The sequence below is a fragment of the Sycon ciliatum genome, chromosome 1 (assembly GCF_964019385.1).
Source record: "Sycon ciliatum chromosome 1, ocSycCili1.1, whole genome shotgun sequence".
NCBI classification, from domain to species: Eukaryota; Metazoa; Porifera; class Calcarea; order Leucosolenida; family Sycettidae; genus Sycon; species Sycon ciliatum.
This window is the reverse complement of record NC_088643.1, coordinates 7307438-7320994: the sequence shown is the minus strand read 5'-3', so window position 1 is coordinate 7320994 and position 13557 is coordinate 7307438. Positions and strand designations below refer to the sequence as shown.

The following is a 13557-nucleotide window of genomic DNA, read 5'->3' as shown; positions in this document are numbered from 1 at the left end:
GCACACACACACACACACACACACACACACACACATACACACACACACACACACACACACACACACACACGCACACACAATGACTACAGCAATACAAAATGTACCAATGCCATTCAACTCCACTCAACTGTAGTCAAGCACAATGAGCTACATGTTTGTTTCAGAGACTTACGCATTTTAGGATCCTAACAGTAAGTTCACTTAGTTGGCTAAACGAAACGTACAATAATTTGATAACCGCAATCAATAAGCTGAATTGACATTTGTGTATACTTTATTCATGCAATGTAAAGTGGCGCCAATATGCAATAAAACGATGAAAATAGGAAGAAATAGTGTAATGAACACGTGCTTTCAGCGTAAGATTCAGAATATTGATTCAGCTTGTCCTATTGATTGCGGTTATCAAATTATTGTCTCCTCGCCAAAACGCACAATGTTTTTGTTGTTTTTTTACTTACCCTTTTCTTCCTTTCATTGACGGCTATGTGTATTGGCTTCTGTGATGGGCGCAGGCTCGGTGAATCAAACTGTCTCTTATTGTGCATGACCAGGTGTCCTAGACTCGTCTTCCAGAACGGCTTGCCGTCGGCACCCTCGTCTACGAATACAAGCCGACACGCACGAAATAGTAGCACAAAGAATCCGTGCGCACGTGCATGGACCACAGCAGCACAGCACCGATCCGGAAGGATGACATAAAAAATGATATATAAATGAGACCTACGCCATTTCTCTTCCGGTAGAGGCTAGATACAAAGAAGGCAGCTCAAATCCCACTCTTATGGACTGTCTCGTGACCACGTACGTGACAAACATCTGCCACGGTTGCACAAAAAAACCACATTCAGCGTTCTGTGTAAGGAAGCTCTGCACGTTACGCGGTACAGAGCACTACTGTGCTGATAGAGGGATGATTCTACTGCTAGAGTCTAGATAGCCTAGAGCCACTCTGATGGTATACCCGCCGGTGAATTTCTCCAACAGTACATACAGTAAGACCTGTCAAGGCAACCACTCGGATATGACGACCACCTGTCCTGGAAGACCGCTGAAACCAGGACCAAGGGATGCTATTTCCAGTCAAATGACCCTGGATAAGGAGAGCACCCGGTAACGTTTTGAAGGTCCCTTGAGCGGTGGTCGTCTTAGACAGGTCTCACTGTACAGTTAACCTCAGGTATAACTACAACTCGCGAATAACGAGACAATCCTCAGCCCTTGTGACCATCTGACTACATACTTTCAACCTCGCGAATGATGACGATACTCAAGTCTCTCATGCACAATCGAGGGTCATGATTCGCAAGGCTGAAACGAAAGTGCAGTCTGACTCAGGTCTAGAGACTCGTCACCCCGTTTGAAGACTGCAGAGTGCAGGCTTCTATTCTATTCCTAATTTCTGGATACCATAGGCCAGTATTCTAGGCTCAGAATCACAACATGGCTACAACTGCGTGTTACGCTCACCATATAGTAGCTTGCATGGCATATCCTCGTTGGCAAATAGCACATCTGCAGTACGGGAATACATACCAAAAACATTAGCTTTACGACGACCTTCCGTAGAGTCACGGCAACCCATGGCAGGCTCTACAATTCCCCCCCCCCCGGGGACTCCAAGTGATTAGTGGACCAGTCATGTGACCACAGGCATGACCACAGTATATGTACCGCAGCCCGGCAACCATATACCCATTACAGTGGTCCCTCTATAATCCGGCACCATTTGTGCCACGAAAATCTGCTGGATTAGGGAGGGTGCTGGATTAACAAATCTGATTTACTGCTGCAATGTGCATGAAGAGGACATTTTGGCTACTGAAAATTGTGCTGGTTTATCGAGGGTGCTGGATTATAAAGTGCCGGATTAGAGAGGGACGACTGTACTAGTAATCGTGATGCTACCATGGTCATGTGATCATTATTATTAGTCATGTGATCATAGGCATGTGATCAGTCATGTCACCATTGCCATCATGTGATCAAAGCCATCACGTGCCCATAGTCATAATGTGACTAAACTCCACACTGCATAATTAAAGATACATAACAGCAGTCACCACGCTACCAAGCACCTGTACCTTTCGCGGACGAATCGCGCAAGAACAGGCCAGCGCTGTAAACACCGAGTTGTGCCAGCTTGTCCGTCATGCACTTCAACTCAACCACCTGCCGTAAATGCAACAACATAACATTATTACGCGCTCATTACTCGTACGAAGCACAGCTTACACACATGGTCAGAAGAAGCTACAATATCGTTTTCAGATTGGTGATGTATGTGTGCACATGCGTGTATATAGAACGTAGCAAACAAGCAACATTTTCTTCCGCTCCTCAGGTATGCATCCCAGAACTACCAGCGTACCTCACAAACCCAAACTCACAAACTCAGAAGCCCGACGGTCCGTCATTTACGTCCAATACACATGCACTAATATTATGCTGCCATTTTTAAAGTTATAAATGCTACCAAGAGTATATAACCCCCAAGAGTGCGCAACTCCTGATACCCTTTCTATGGGGTACGCCGACGGCGAAAACTCACATCACGTGGTGCAGTGTCGCAGTTGTACGTTTCCAGCCCGTTTTTAGCGAGCAGCTGAGAAATCAAAAAAAGGGCTCTCTGACAGAAACTCACTGCGGGTATGCAAATCTCCAGCATGATCGTGGCAGATATTCGGATTGCGCAAAAAATATCCGGATAGGCGAGGGAACCGGATAACTGAACACACATACTGTATTTGCATGTGGCATGTCAAAAGCAGTGACATTGTACATACATGTAGACGGGTCCTATGCAGTACAACTAGCGTGCACAACATGTAAAACAAGCGAGAAAAATGACAAGTCCATGCAACTGAGTGCTGTCCACATCCACCCAGCAGGTCAAGGACCTCATTTGCCTGTACAACTCCCTGATTCTAGTTTCTGCAAGCCACATGCAACCGGATACGACGAAGCTTTTTGTACACATTTTAACCAGTTTGTATACAAAATCATGCACCGGTATGCGGATCGCGAGGTCCGGTTATGTTGTATGCATAACATATGCTGCACATCGGTAACCATCGATTTTCTTCCGGATGGCGAGGGATCCGGATAAACGAGGACCGGATAAGCGAGGTCCGACTGTAGTACGAACGTATCTGAGACACGTGATGTGAGTTTTCGCCGTCGGAGGCCCCATATGCAGAGTTGCATACTCTGGGGGGGGGGGTTGATAATTATACTCTTGATGCTATGCATAGTTATCTATGCATAGTTATCTATGCATAGATAACTATGCATAGATAACTATGCATAGGACACAACCTTAAACCTACTGGCACGCTGGCAGTATGCAGTGTTACCCGGCTTTCGCGATCAGCAGGTTCTGCATTCAAGCGGCACAACCGGAGGCTATAGGATCGGGATAACAATACCCAATCCACAACTGGTACTAGCAATTGACGTCGCACTTGCATGGAAAGATCTACCTTACTACAGTACGACAGGGAATGTCAGCTAACAAGACCATCCATTGAATCATAATATGCATTCGTGCGTTCAAATGCATAAATCCTAGTATTCGCATATGCTGAGTGAACAAAATGATACTCGGATGGAGCAGCAGAATCTCAGCTAGCACAGCTAAACCATCACCGCAGCCTGCATGGGACAGTACCTGAAACGCAGTGATGGTGTCCGGTACGTCCGTTGCCACAAAGCCTTCGTCTCTATCGAAGTGCACCACCAGAGGCTGCAGCCAGGTCAGAACATAATAGTTATCATCATACAAGGGAGCAGATATCAAGCATATGCTACAGAAGCAGCAACAGCTGCTGAACATACGTGTACATGTAGGCTAGATGCAGCCGCAGTGCTAGAAAGTGTTGGACAAATGGCAAGTGAGGCAATTACAGAAGGGTGTGACTTCTCTACAGGCACATTGGATGGGAAATTATTCTCTGGATTGTTCTGCTGGCGGTGACAGCAGACCGCATACAGCATCGGATTTCTATTTGCCTTGTGGTCTCACCTACCCTGCACTGGCTGTTCAAGCAGAAGAAACGGTCAGTGTAGGGCTTTAGAGGTGCAATCGCTTCCGTCTTGGCCAGGCGTCGCACTGCAGCACATCACAAGACAATCGCCATGGTTGCAACACCACAGCATGACACACATCACGTCCATAGCTCTCTCACTTGCGTCTACCTGGTGGCTTTGTCACACTCTAGCTCAGCACCATCATTATCGCAACTGCACAACACATTGGCTTCGCGCAGTCAACATCTATATGGATGCTCAACATACAGTGTGGTCCTCAATGGTACCACTCACTTCAGAACGCCGAAAGTGGCCACAACGCTCGAGCAAACTGGCGCATGCATGCAGCTGTGAGCATGTTGACAGCAAAGCTGACAGTATGCAAACAAGCAGTAATCAGTCAATGCAGCAGCAACAATGACAATGACAGTACACTGGCAATACGCCGCTGCGGTTCATATCTCTCTTATCCGGACGGCAACGTCACAGGCACCTCGGTCTACCGGGCACCCTGTCGTTGAATGTTGGTGGAAATACTACGTCTCTTTCGGACATTTTGTGGAAACGTGACATCACATGCCAGATCTCTGGTCATTCCCCGTTTAAACATACTATGTGATGAAGAGATATTTCAAAGTAACTTAGTTACCGGCACTGCCCGGGTACGAGAGATATGAGTAGTGGTGTGCACGGGTAGTCGGATATCTGAAAACCCAAAGTCGCAGATGACGTCATGTACAGTGCGTGCACGGGTAGTCGGATACCCGAAAACCCAAAGTCGCAGATGACGTCATGTACAGTGCACGTGTACAAATTCATGTAATACTCCGCATGTCTACCCAGTGTGTAAGGGAAGGGGTGCATTGTGGACTGGTGTTACCATGGAAACAAAACCCGATCGGGTACCTGTGCTACCCGTGGAAAACTAGCCGAGCCCGATACCCGACGAAAATGCTACCCGACTCACCCCTAGGTATGAGTGTATGTTAGCAACAATAGTGGCAGTATGTCAGAGTACAACTCCCACAATCTGCCATTATCCATTCGTCATTTTACTGTTGGCTTACCAACTCCCTCCTTGTTCACTTGCCAAACATTGCAGTTGGTCGACATGAGAGATGATGAGAGAAGACCCAGTAGGTTCTCCACCGTGCTGTCCATGGCCAGAGCAACGCGCTTCGTCTCGCCGCCGGTCAGGTGAACCATGACGCGGCGCGTGTCAGACTTTGAACGCGGTCGAGTTTGGCTCTGCATCACGAACAAACAGCGCACATCACAGACATAGTAGCATGTAGCCAATACTCAGTACTGTAAATATACAAAATTTCGGCGCTGCAAAATTTCGGCACTTCACGATTTTTGACATTTCGGCGGCGATTTATTTTCGGCGTGGGGTAGAGGGCATGGTATAGTGCGACAGATGCTGTGAAAAATTTCATCGGCGTTTGAATTTAGGCGTTTTTGGTCGGTGCCGAATATAGCCGAAATTAAATAGCTGCCGAAAATTTGTATATTTACAGTATTCAATTGTTCACATTTATTCGTTCCATCGGTGCTTCAAGATTACTTGAATAGTATATTTCAAATTCAAAGGTTCGACATGAGCCTAACTGGTGGGTGAACATGCTATGCCTTGGTCAGATGTCGAATTTGATAAAGCTGAGCTGCGGCTGTTGAAAGGGTAATTCCACCTTCGTCATCAGTATAGGCAATGGCAAGGACTGCTAACGACTTTGGAAGATACAAATTTTATGTTTTGACTCGGAAGTATACTAGCATTGGCAGCTGCATCACAAGTGACAAGGAAAGGGCAGGCCCGCCGGAACCGGTCCAGTTGGTCAGGTTATCACCGGACCAACATCTTGGCCATCAACACGTGTTTAGTACTGTGGAGGGCATTGTGTATCCACCATATCGATACACAAACTGTATGAAAGGCCACAATACTACCGGAAAAATCGAAAACTGCTTCCGCCGGTCCCGAAGGGGATACCGAGATTAACAGGATTCTGGAACACCTTGATGGTACACAGTTTGAAAGTATCTAATGTCTCCTCAGCTTCTAATACTTCCCTAGACCTTCACTGCCCATGGGTAGGAATGATCAGCCCCAGCGAAATCCCTAGTTGGATAAGAGTGATGGGGGAGCCTTCCGTTACTGTAATCAAAAGCTTATTGGTCACATCGATTCTGCACTGCCTTTTCCATGCAACAATACACTCCGGCCCATCTTACCTGTCGTCTAGTCTTCGGTGAAGCTGTGGAGTCTCCCCCTTCACCATACACAGTGAACTTGCTGTCGATGTAGTCTTCCTGCACACATATGCCGTGAAACAAAAAAACACATATTGACATTATACACAGAGCAGAGCGAGTACATGCAAGATAGGTATATGACAGTGTTCCCTAGTACATGGATGATAGGTGTACAGTGTTCCCGAGTACATGGATGCCAATTCCAACGGTAAGCTGACTCAACCAACATGACTGCTTCAACAATAACCCATCACAGTTGACCCCACCCTTGCGATACACTGCCGGTGAACCACTCCTCGCACTCATTCGCATGCCAAAGCTAACATGCCGAGACCTGTACCTCATCCTCGTCCGCAATCATCCTGCGTGTTATCTCGTCATCGTTGAGCACGGTCGTGCGGTAAATGTCCTGCGCCTTCCAGTAGCGCTTGACGTACTTCAGACCTCGCACCCAGTGGTCGCAATCAGCTTTGTCCTACATGCAGCACACCGGCAAGCCACATAATCGATAGGATGGTAGGTGTGCATACCAACGGCTAGTTGACCGTGGCCAAAAAAGAAAAAAAAAGAAAAACTTTCCAGTTTTACTGCAGCAGGGGTAGTTCATTTTTAAAACGCACTGATGGACCGTAGCCTACCCAAGTCCCCGCTATGTACGTAAAGTTGTAAACGGCAGTGCCCAGGCTAGTACATTATATATTTGCTGGGCGATGGGCAGGGGGCAGGGGAGGGCACCCATGTTCCTGGCTGTAGTAGATATTTGCTTGAGGATGGGGGGGTTTACCCATGTCCACGACTGCATGTGAACACAGTGCTCGGGCAGATGCAGGTACACTAAAGGAGAACTGTGGTCGAGAATACGGGGGGGGGGGGGGGGGGGGGCAACACGCAGTGCACTCTAACACAACACTTGTGTCGTGTGCTTACCTCTGCCAGTAGACTGTAGACGCGGTCTTGGCCAATTACGGTCAGTGTGAACCCACAGTTGACGTAGGACTGCTTAGGCACCTTGCTGAATGTTGTCTCATTGATCTCTTCAACCTGCAAGATGGGATACATGTGCACACACACACACACACACACACACACACACACACACACACACACACACACACACACACACACACAATGCACACAGGGATGGTACGAACCATTTGATGCTCCCGACGAACAACATTCAATTTAACTTCCAGAAGACTACAGATTCTGAACATTTCATCGTTCTTCGTGCTTAAGAGCGAAATGGAGCTTCAAGTGAATTTCCGTACTAATTCCTATTGAGTAGGGTGCACTTCTCCCAAGTTGGTAGAGATACTAGTACACAAACTTCATAGGGATCGAACAGGATGAACGGACCGTCACAGCGTCCTCGGACCAACACTCTGATTGTAAATTCTGTCAGAACTTGGCTTGTAATTACCGGTACATCGATTTCCTATTGGCTACTTTCTCATTTTCTCGAGTACAGCTTGTGCTTTATTGAGCCACATTCCATTTTGTATTCTATCGCCATTATAATATTGGGCGTCAATGCCCGTTCGGTTTGCGATGTGAAATAAAACTTCAAACAAACAAACAACACCATTCACCTGAGTACCTAGAAGACCACAAGCGGTTATCTTCCAACGGCTTTCTTGCCATCCAATTACCGTATTTTACCATGCAGCTATAAGCCGACCTTTCATGACCTAGGAACCGAATTAACGAGAGAGCTTGAAAGCCCAGAGTTCTCACTATGCTCTTTTTTTACCTACAGTCCATTTCAAAACTATAGACGCGTACGGTTTTTGAAATATTTCAAATTTGGCTGGAGCTTTTAGAGAATAGTTTTCGGAATATTGCTCAGGACCGCTCTACAATTACTCTCAAATAATTTCTAAACGATTGGATAACAGACGCCCAATTTGGAAAAATTTATGCACAAAGTGATCACAGATTTTATGTGGTATAGATGCTGGCATAACGGTTTTTGCCTAGGTACGCGTCTACAGTTTTGAAATGGACTGTAGGTCATCACGTGTGTTATTCGAACTGATATAAACGTCTTTGCAATACAAAACATGCACCCGATAATCATATTGCAAAGACATTTCTATCAGTTCAAATAACATGCATGATGACCTGGGTAAAATCTGCAGTACGCAGAATTATTTCCGCGTTTCCGAAACTGGTGAAGTGGATACAAAGCCCTACACTGGCCGCCCAAGGAAGACTACCCCCAGGTTCTATTGCTGGCTGAACTTGGGGTGCTTTCCATGTGCAATAGATTCAGGATATCGAAAAGGTGAGAGCCGAGTTGAAGCAGGAAGGCGGAACCTGTGACATGATGCTATCTCAGTGCAAGCTGTGCGTCGCAGGCTGCAGACTTGTGGATTGTGTAGGTGTGTGGCAGTTAAAAAGCCGTTTATTTCCAAGGTAAACAAACGCAAAGAAGACGAGATTCACCGACACTCACAGGAATTGAACAAGTGAGCAGTGGGCGTTGTGGACAGATGAGTCCAAGTTCAACCTGGTGGGGTCTGATGGGGCTGTTTAAGTCAGAAAACGACCAGGTGAAGCCCTCGCAGACTCGTGTACGCGAAAAACTGTGAAGCATGGAGGCGGCAATATTACGATCCGTGGAGCGATGTCCGCCAAAGGAAGAGGCCGTCTGTACAAGGTTGATGGTATATTGAATACACAGCAGTACCTGGGAATACTGCACAACGCGATGCTGCCAAGTATACAGGATGTGTTCGGCAATGCTGGTGGCATATTCATGCAGGACAACGATCCCAAGCATACGGCGCGTGCAACGAAGCGGTGGCTTCAAGACAACAACGTCACAGTCACGGTCATGGAGTGGCCGCCGCAGTCGCCCGATATGAACCCGATCGAAAACCTGTGGCACGCCCTCGGCCTGAAGCGCCATGAGCTGCAGACCAGGCAAACCAGCACAAATCAGCTGTGGGATGTCTGCAAGAGTGTGTGGAACCTAATCACAGCCGAAGAATGCGTGAGCATTAGCAGCACCATGCCGGGGTGCATGGAGGCAGTGATCCAGGCCAAGGGTGGCACCACAAATTGGTAAAACTGCACGAGTTTTATACAATCAGCACTGCTTAGCGGTGCTAGTCTCAACTTAGTTCAATCCTAGCTGTATTTAGGTAGATAGGCAACCTTACCGTTTATACTGGATTCAGCCATTATTATTGTACCAGCTTTTTCCCTGTTATTCTCGCGTAGAGGTGCTTTTAGTAGTTGTAAACTATAATTATAACAAACAAATTTTCCCTTTCCTGTCAGGTTTCCAATCTCTTCAGGGGTGGCTGAACAGGTCCGGTTGGTCATACCATGGCCGGACCAACTCTTTGGCCGCCAATGGGTGTTAGCTCCTGAAGGGGTCGTGTGTGCCCGCCTTATCAGGCACAAGGTATGAACGGCTATGGCATGGCCGGACCAATCAAACACTGCTTCCGTTTGTCCTGGTCTTCATTACTGACATTAGTTAGAGTCTACTTCGAAGTAGGTACTGTAAAACCGGAAAGTCTAACGAGTCACAAAGTCTAACGTTTTAACGACCAATTGTTTTTCGTTATTGGAAAAAACCGTTATAGCTAGATGTCTGTGTAAAGATGCGCATACAGATGGGTGGCCAGGTAGCCATCGTTAAACTTTCTGCACGTAATTATGCCAAAATTACAAAAACGTTATACTTTTTGGTCGTTTTAGACTTTCCGGTTTTACAGTAGTAATAACCAACTGAATCACATTTTAGCATGGGTGGGACAATAATTCTGTTGACCACTTTACATACATCAAAACTCTAACTCCCAGAGAGGTTACTGAGACAGGTACATTTTACCAAGTACGAGCTCTCTCGTTTGACTCATAAAGATACATACCGTACATACTTGTATTAAACTCGTAACTCGAGGTCCTTATCTATTTTTTTATTATTTCCACATGCAACATGGGATTCTAACCCGCACTATCGCCATGCATGCATTCCCTCGATGCACTTCGCATACAAACACTTTCTACCAAGTTACTTCACATTCCTGCCATTGAAAGCCCTATTGGAATATGTGGCCAGTTTTCTTTGATGGTACGGTATGGGACATGTACGGGATAGCGCGCCAGGCCCTACCCCACACACGCACGCACCCACCCACACACACACACACAGTGACACATACACACACACAGATACACACTAAAGTGCTGTGGATCCTAGCTCAGTAGTAGCGCCATACCCTACTGAGGTAACGTCTTTCGCATAGCTTCGGGAAAAATTGGGGTAGTTCACTTCCTACCGGGGTTTAACTACCATTGAATAGGGAAATCGAGGTCCTAAGCATGGGGCATCAACTTAAAACCTGGGTCGATGTTTTCAACTACAGTATTCCGTGAGATCCGCATGGTCTTGGGGCCATCCGTAAATATCGATATCTATTTAGAAACGAAAACTAGTCATCTCTCTTCAACCTTCCCCCCCCCCCCCCTCCCTGAGAAACGAACACATACAAATGGTACATAGAATCGATTTCTTTCTTTTTTTCTGGACGTGCCCACACGTACAAACTGTGCGTCGATATTTTTGGAGAAACGAACAGGCGGTCAACCCCCTCCCCCCTAAACGACTAGTTTTCGTTTCTCTGGCAAATATATATCTATATTTACGGATGGCCCCTTACCAGCAGATACTGTGTCTTATGTCTTATGATGTGTGCACACTAGGGAGTCGTACCCAAACCATTTTTAGCACGACTCCCTGTTGCACACAGAGAGCCATTGACTATCCGTCGACATCAGCTGACTCACCTCAGGTAGCTTGATAACACCGGTGTACTTGTGATTGCTGACCGACTCTTCCCTCGACTTGTAGTAGAAGATGTTGTCCTTTCTCACCTTGTAGCATTATTATACAACACGTGATAAATGGCGCGGGCACGCCCACATACGCACGCATACGTACATGCACACGTACACACACATACACACAAACGCACACGCATGCACACACATGCACACATTTTTGACCAATTTCTGGAATTACATGTAATACGAACTTTTCCTAGCCCAAAGCTGGAGAAAAGCGTAAATTCTCAAACCTCAGAAAGCAAGGCCGTAACTTTGGAATGATTCATCCGATTTCCAAAATCACCGCATCGTTGATTATGTTTCAAGTTGAGTGTCATCTCTGTTCAGTCCATAACTCAAGGAAGCCGATTTTAATTTTTAATTCCTCCGGAATCCCTGACGAACGTATACATTGGTGGATCTACATCGAATCCAGGAAGAGCGGCTTAGAGCGCACGCTCCGTTTGCATAGAGTGATAATTATACTGCATCATGACGTACATGTGCGTGGTACAAAAATGTTGCAATAACGAACTGTGAGCATGAAGATACAACGCTAGCGAGCGTGCCCTCACCACGAAATAGCGACTTTTCCAGCCTCTCCTAAGACCCCGGGGATCTTGCTTCAGCAGAACACCCTCCAAATGCGGCGGCGGCTTAGTCTGCCGTTGTAGAATGGTATGCACAGAACAGATAGTAGAATAGAGCTTGGATATTGCAATCAATCTGAAAATTAGGACGGGCAAGTAATTGGCTCCCTACCAAATCTGCGTTTTCGTCTCCCATCCTGCCGCTCACTGCCCCTGTTCTCTGCTATCTTTCATAGGTGTCCCGGCGGCCGAGAGCAATCACTGAAAAGACCAAGTGACCAGCTGCAAATCGTCCGCCACGGACAGCACCCGGATACACACACATGTAAACATAACAGACTGATCGTTGTGCCGCCGGGACATTCGAGACTCCTGACGAGAGAGCATATCTGGATCAGGTACTACTACTAGCATGCGAAAGCCTCGGTACCACAGTCATGTGGATCCACACGCATACTCAGCGGCACAGCGGGCATAGGATGATACATGTAATGATGTAGGAGTTTCAGCACACTACGAGTCAGTGCGAGCGCAGCCTGGGGCCATGTAAGGCCCATACTACCGTACTGGCAATATATGTTGCCGCGTAACGCGTAACGCAGGGGGGTGCGGCGTAACGCGCGACCAGGCTAGTGCGACAAATTTTCGTTGAGTTCGTAACGCGCGTCCGGCGGGGTGCGGCGATCTTTTCACTCAAAATGATGCAGCAAAAGCAAAAAAATGATGCGGCAATAGCAAAAAAGTGATGCGGCAATAGCAAAAAAAGGACTGCGGCAATATAGAAACCTGTGTAATTCGGCTCCTGTGCGACTTTGCATGTAACGCCCTGCGTGCGGCAAACATGTGCCAATGTAACGCTTCATGGCCTCACTGCGGCAACATATATTGCCAGTACGGTAGTCTACCTGTACTGTCTGTAGACTGTAGGCTGTAGTCAGCCTGTGTACAGCTGCTGTAGTGTAGATCTACAGTGCTGGCAACTGAAATCCGACCCCCCTAGCGGTGCGCTAGCCGCGTTAGCGATTCGTACGATCGTACGAGACGCTAGGGGGTCGGATTTCAGTTGCCAGCACTGACTCTGTACATGACTGTAGCTCGTACTCTGTACTTTGTAGTCCCCGTGGTCAGTCGTGCGCAACATTATTATCATGCATATGCATACAACAGCCCAACACACTGGCAACACTAGTTGTACTGGGCGTCGAACAGGGGGTCAAAACATTTTTACGACGCCCTCCACAGGCTCCAGTCCCGGCCTAGGCGCCTGGCGTCATCATCACGGCCATGGCCACAAGGAAGATGTACAATGATTACCAGGTACTGAGGTAGACTGGACAGCTGGAGTCTGCTCGGCAGGTGGACGCATGTGCCGCTACTGCCGGAAATGCGGACACAACTAAAGTGAGTTACTTCACCAACGCACCGGTAGATCTACTAGTAGTAGTACGCTATTATAAATCACTACAAAGACAATGTAGTGGTAGTGTAGTCCTTGGAGACAAATATCCAATCAGACATCAAACCAGTTTCAGGCTCAGCCGCTCTTTATAATCAACCTTCCAATGTAGCACTTTCATCGTTCTCTTCAGGCAGATACTATTCGGATACAAGGCAGAAAAATATACCGTTATTTAAATGTACTGTTAACCATTGACATTGTAACATGGCAGTACACAACAATCTTTTTAATACAGCATACAGAACAGAACAACAAGGACAATCAAGGCTTGTTTGCTGCGACTTGAAGTTTCATGCTCTCGCAAATCATCAGGCAACATAATACAGCAGTTGCCGTCCATCGGACACTGCGCTTTGTCTCTGCAGTTGCATCGTCTTTCCT

The 13557-nt window shown here is 47.0% G+C and overlaps 1 protein-coding gene across 1 annotated transcript in view; it reads right to left on the bottom strand.

Annotated features, from left to right (window-relative positions):
* Window positions 1–12087, bottom strand: part of LOC135811822 (uncharacterized) — a 26138-nt gene extending 14051 nt beyond the window's left edge. Inside the window, exons 1-12 of the mRNA XM_065325071.1 lie at window positions 11890–12087; window positions 11703–11789; window positions 11089–11175; window positions 7213–7326; window positions 6626–6760; window positions 6265–6342; window positions 5097–5277; window positions 4029–4111; window positions 3671–3745; window positions 2085–2172; window positions 1471–1515; window positions 462–601 (exon numbers count right to left, since the gene is read on the bottom strand). Of these exons, the coding sequence (XP_065181143.1) occupies window positions 462–601; window positions 1471–1515; window positions 2085–2172; window positions 3671–3745; window positions 4029–4111; window positions 5097–5277; window positions 6265–6342; window positions 6626–6760; window positions 7213–7326; window positions 11089–11175; window positions 11703–11789; window positions 11890–11913 (1137 nt within the window). The 5' untranslated portion in view covers window positions 11914–12087. The remainder of the gene's footprint in view (window positions 1–461; window positions 602–1470; window positions 1516–2084; window positions 2173–3670; window positions 3746–4028; window positions 4112–5096; window positions 5278–6264; window positions 6343–6625; window positions 6761–7212; window positions 7327–11088; window positions 11176–11702; window positions 11790–11889) is intronic.
* Between the last annotated feature and the right edge of the window lie 1470 nt (window positions 12088–13557).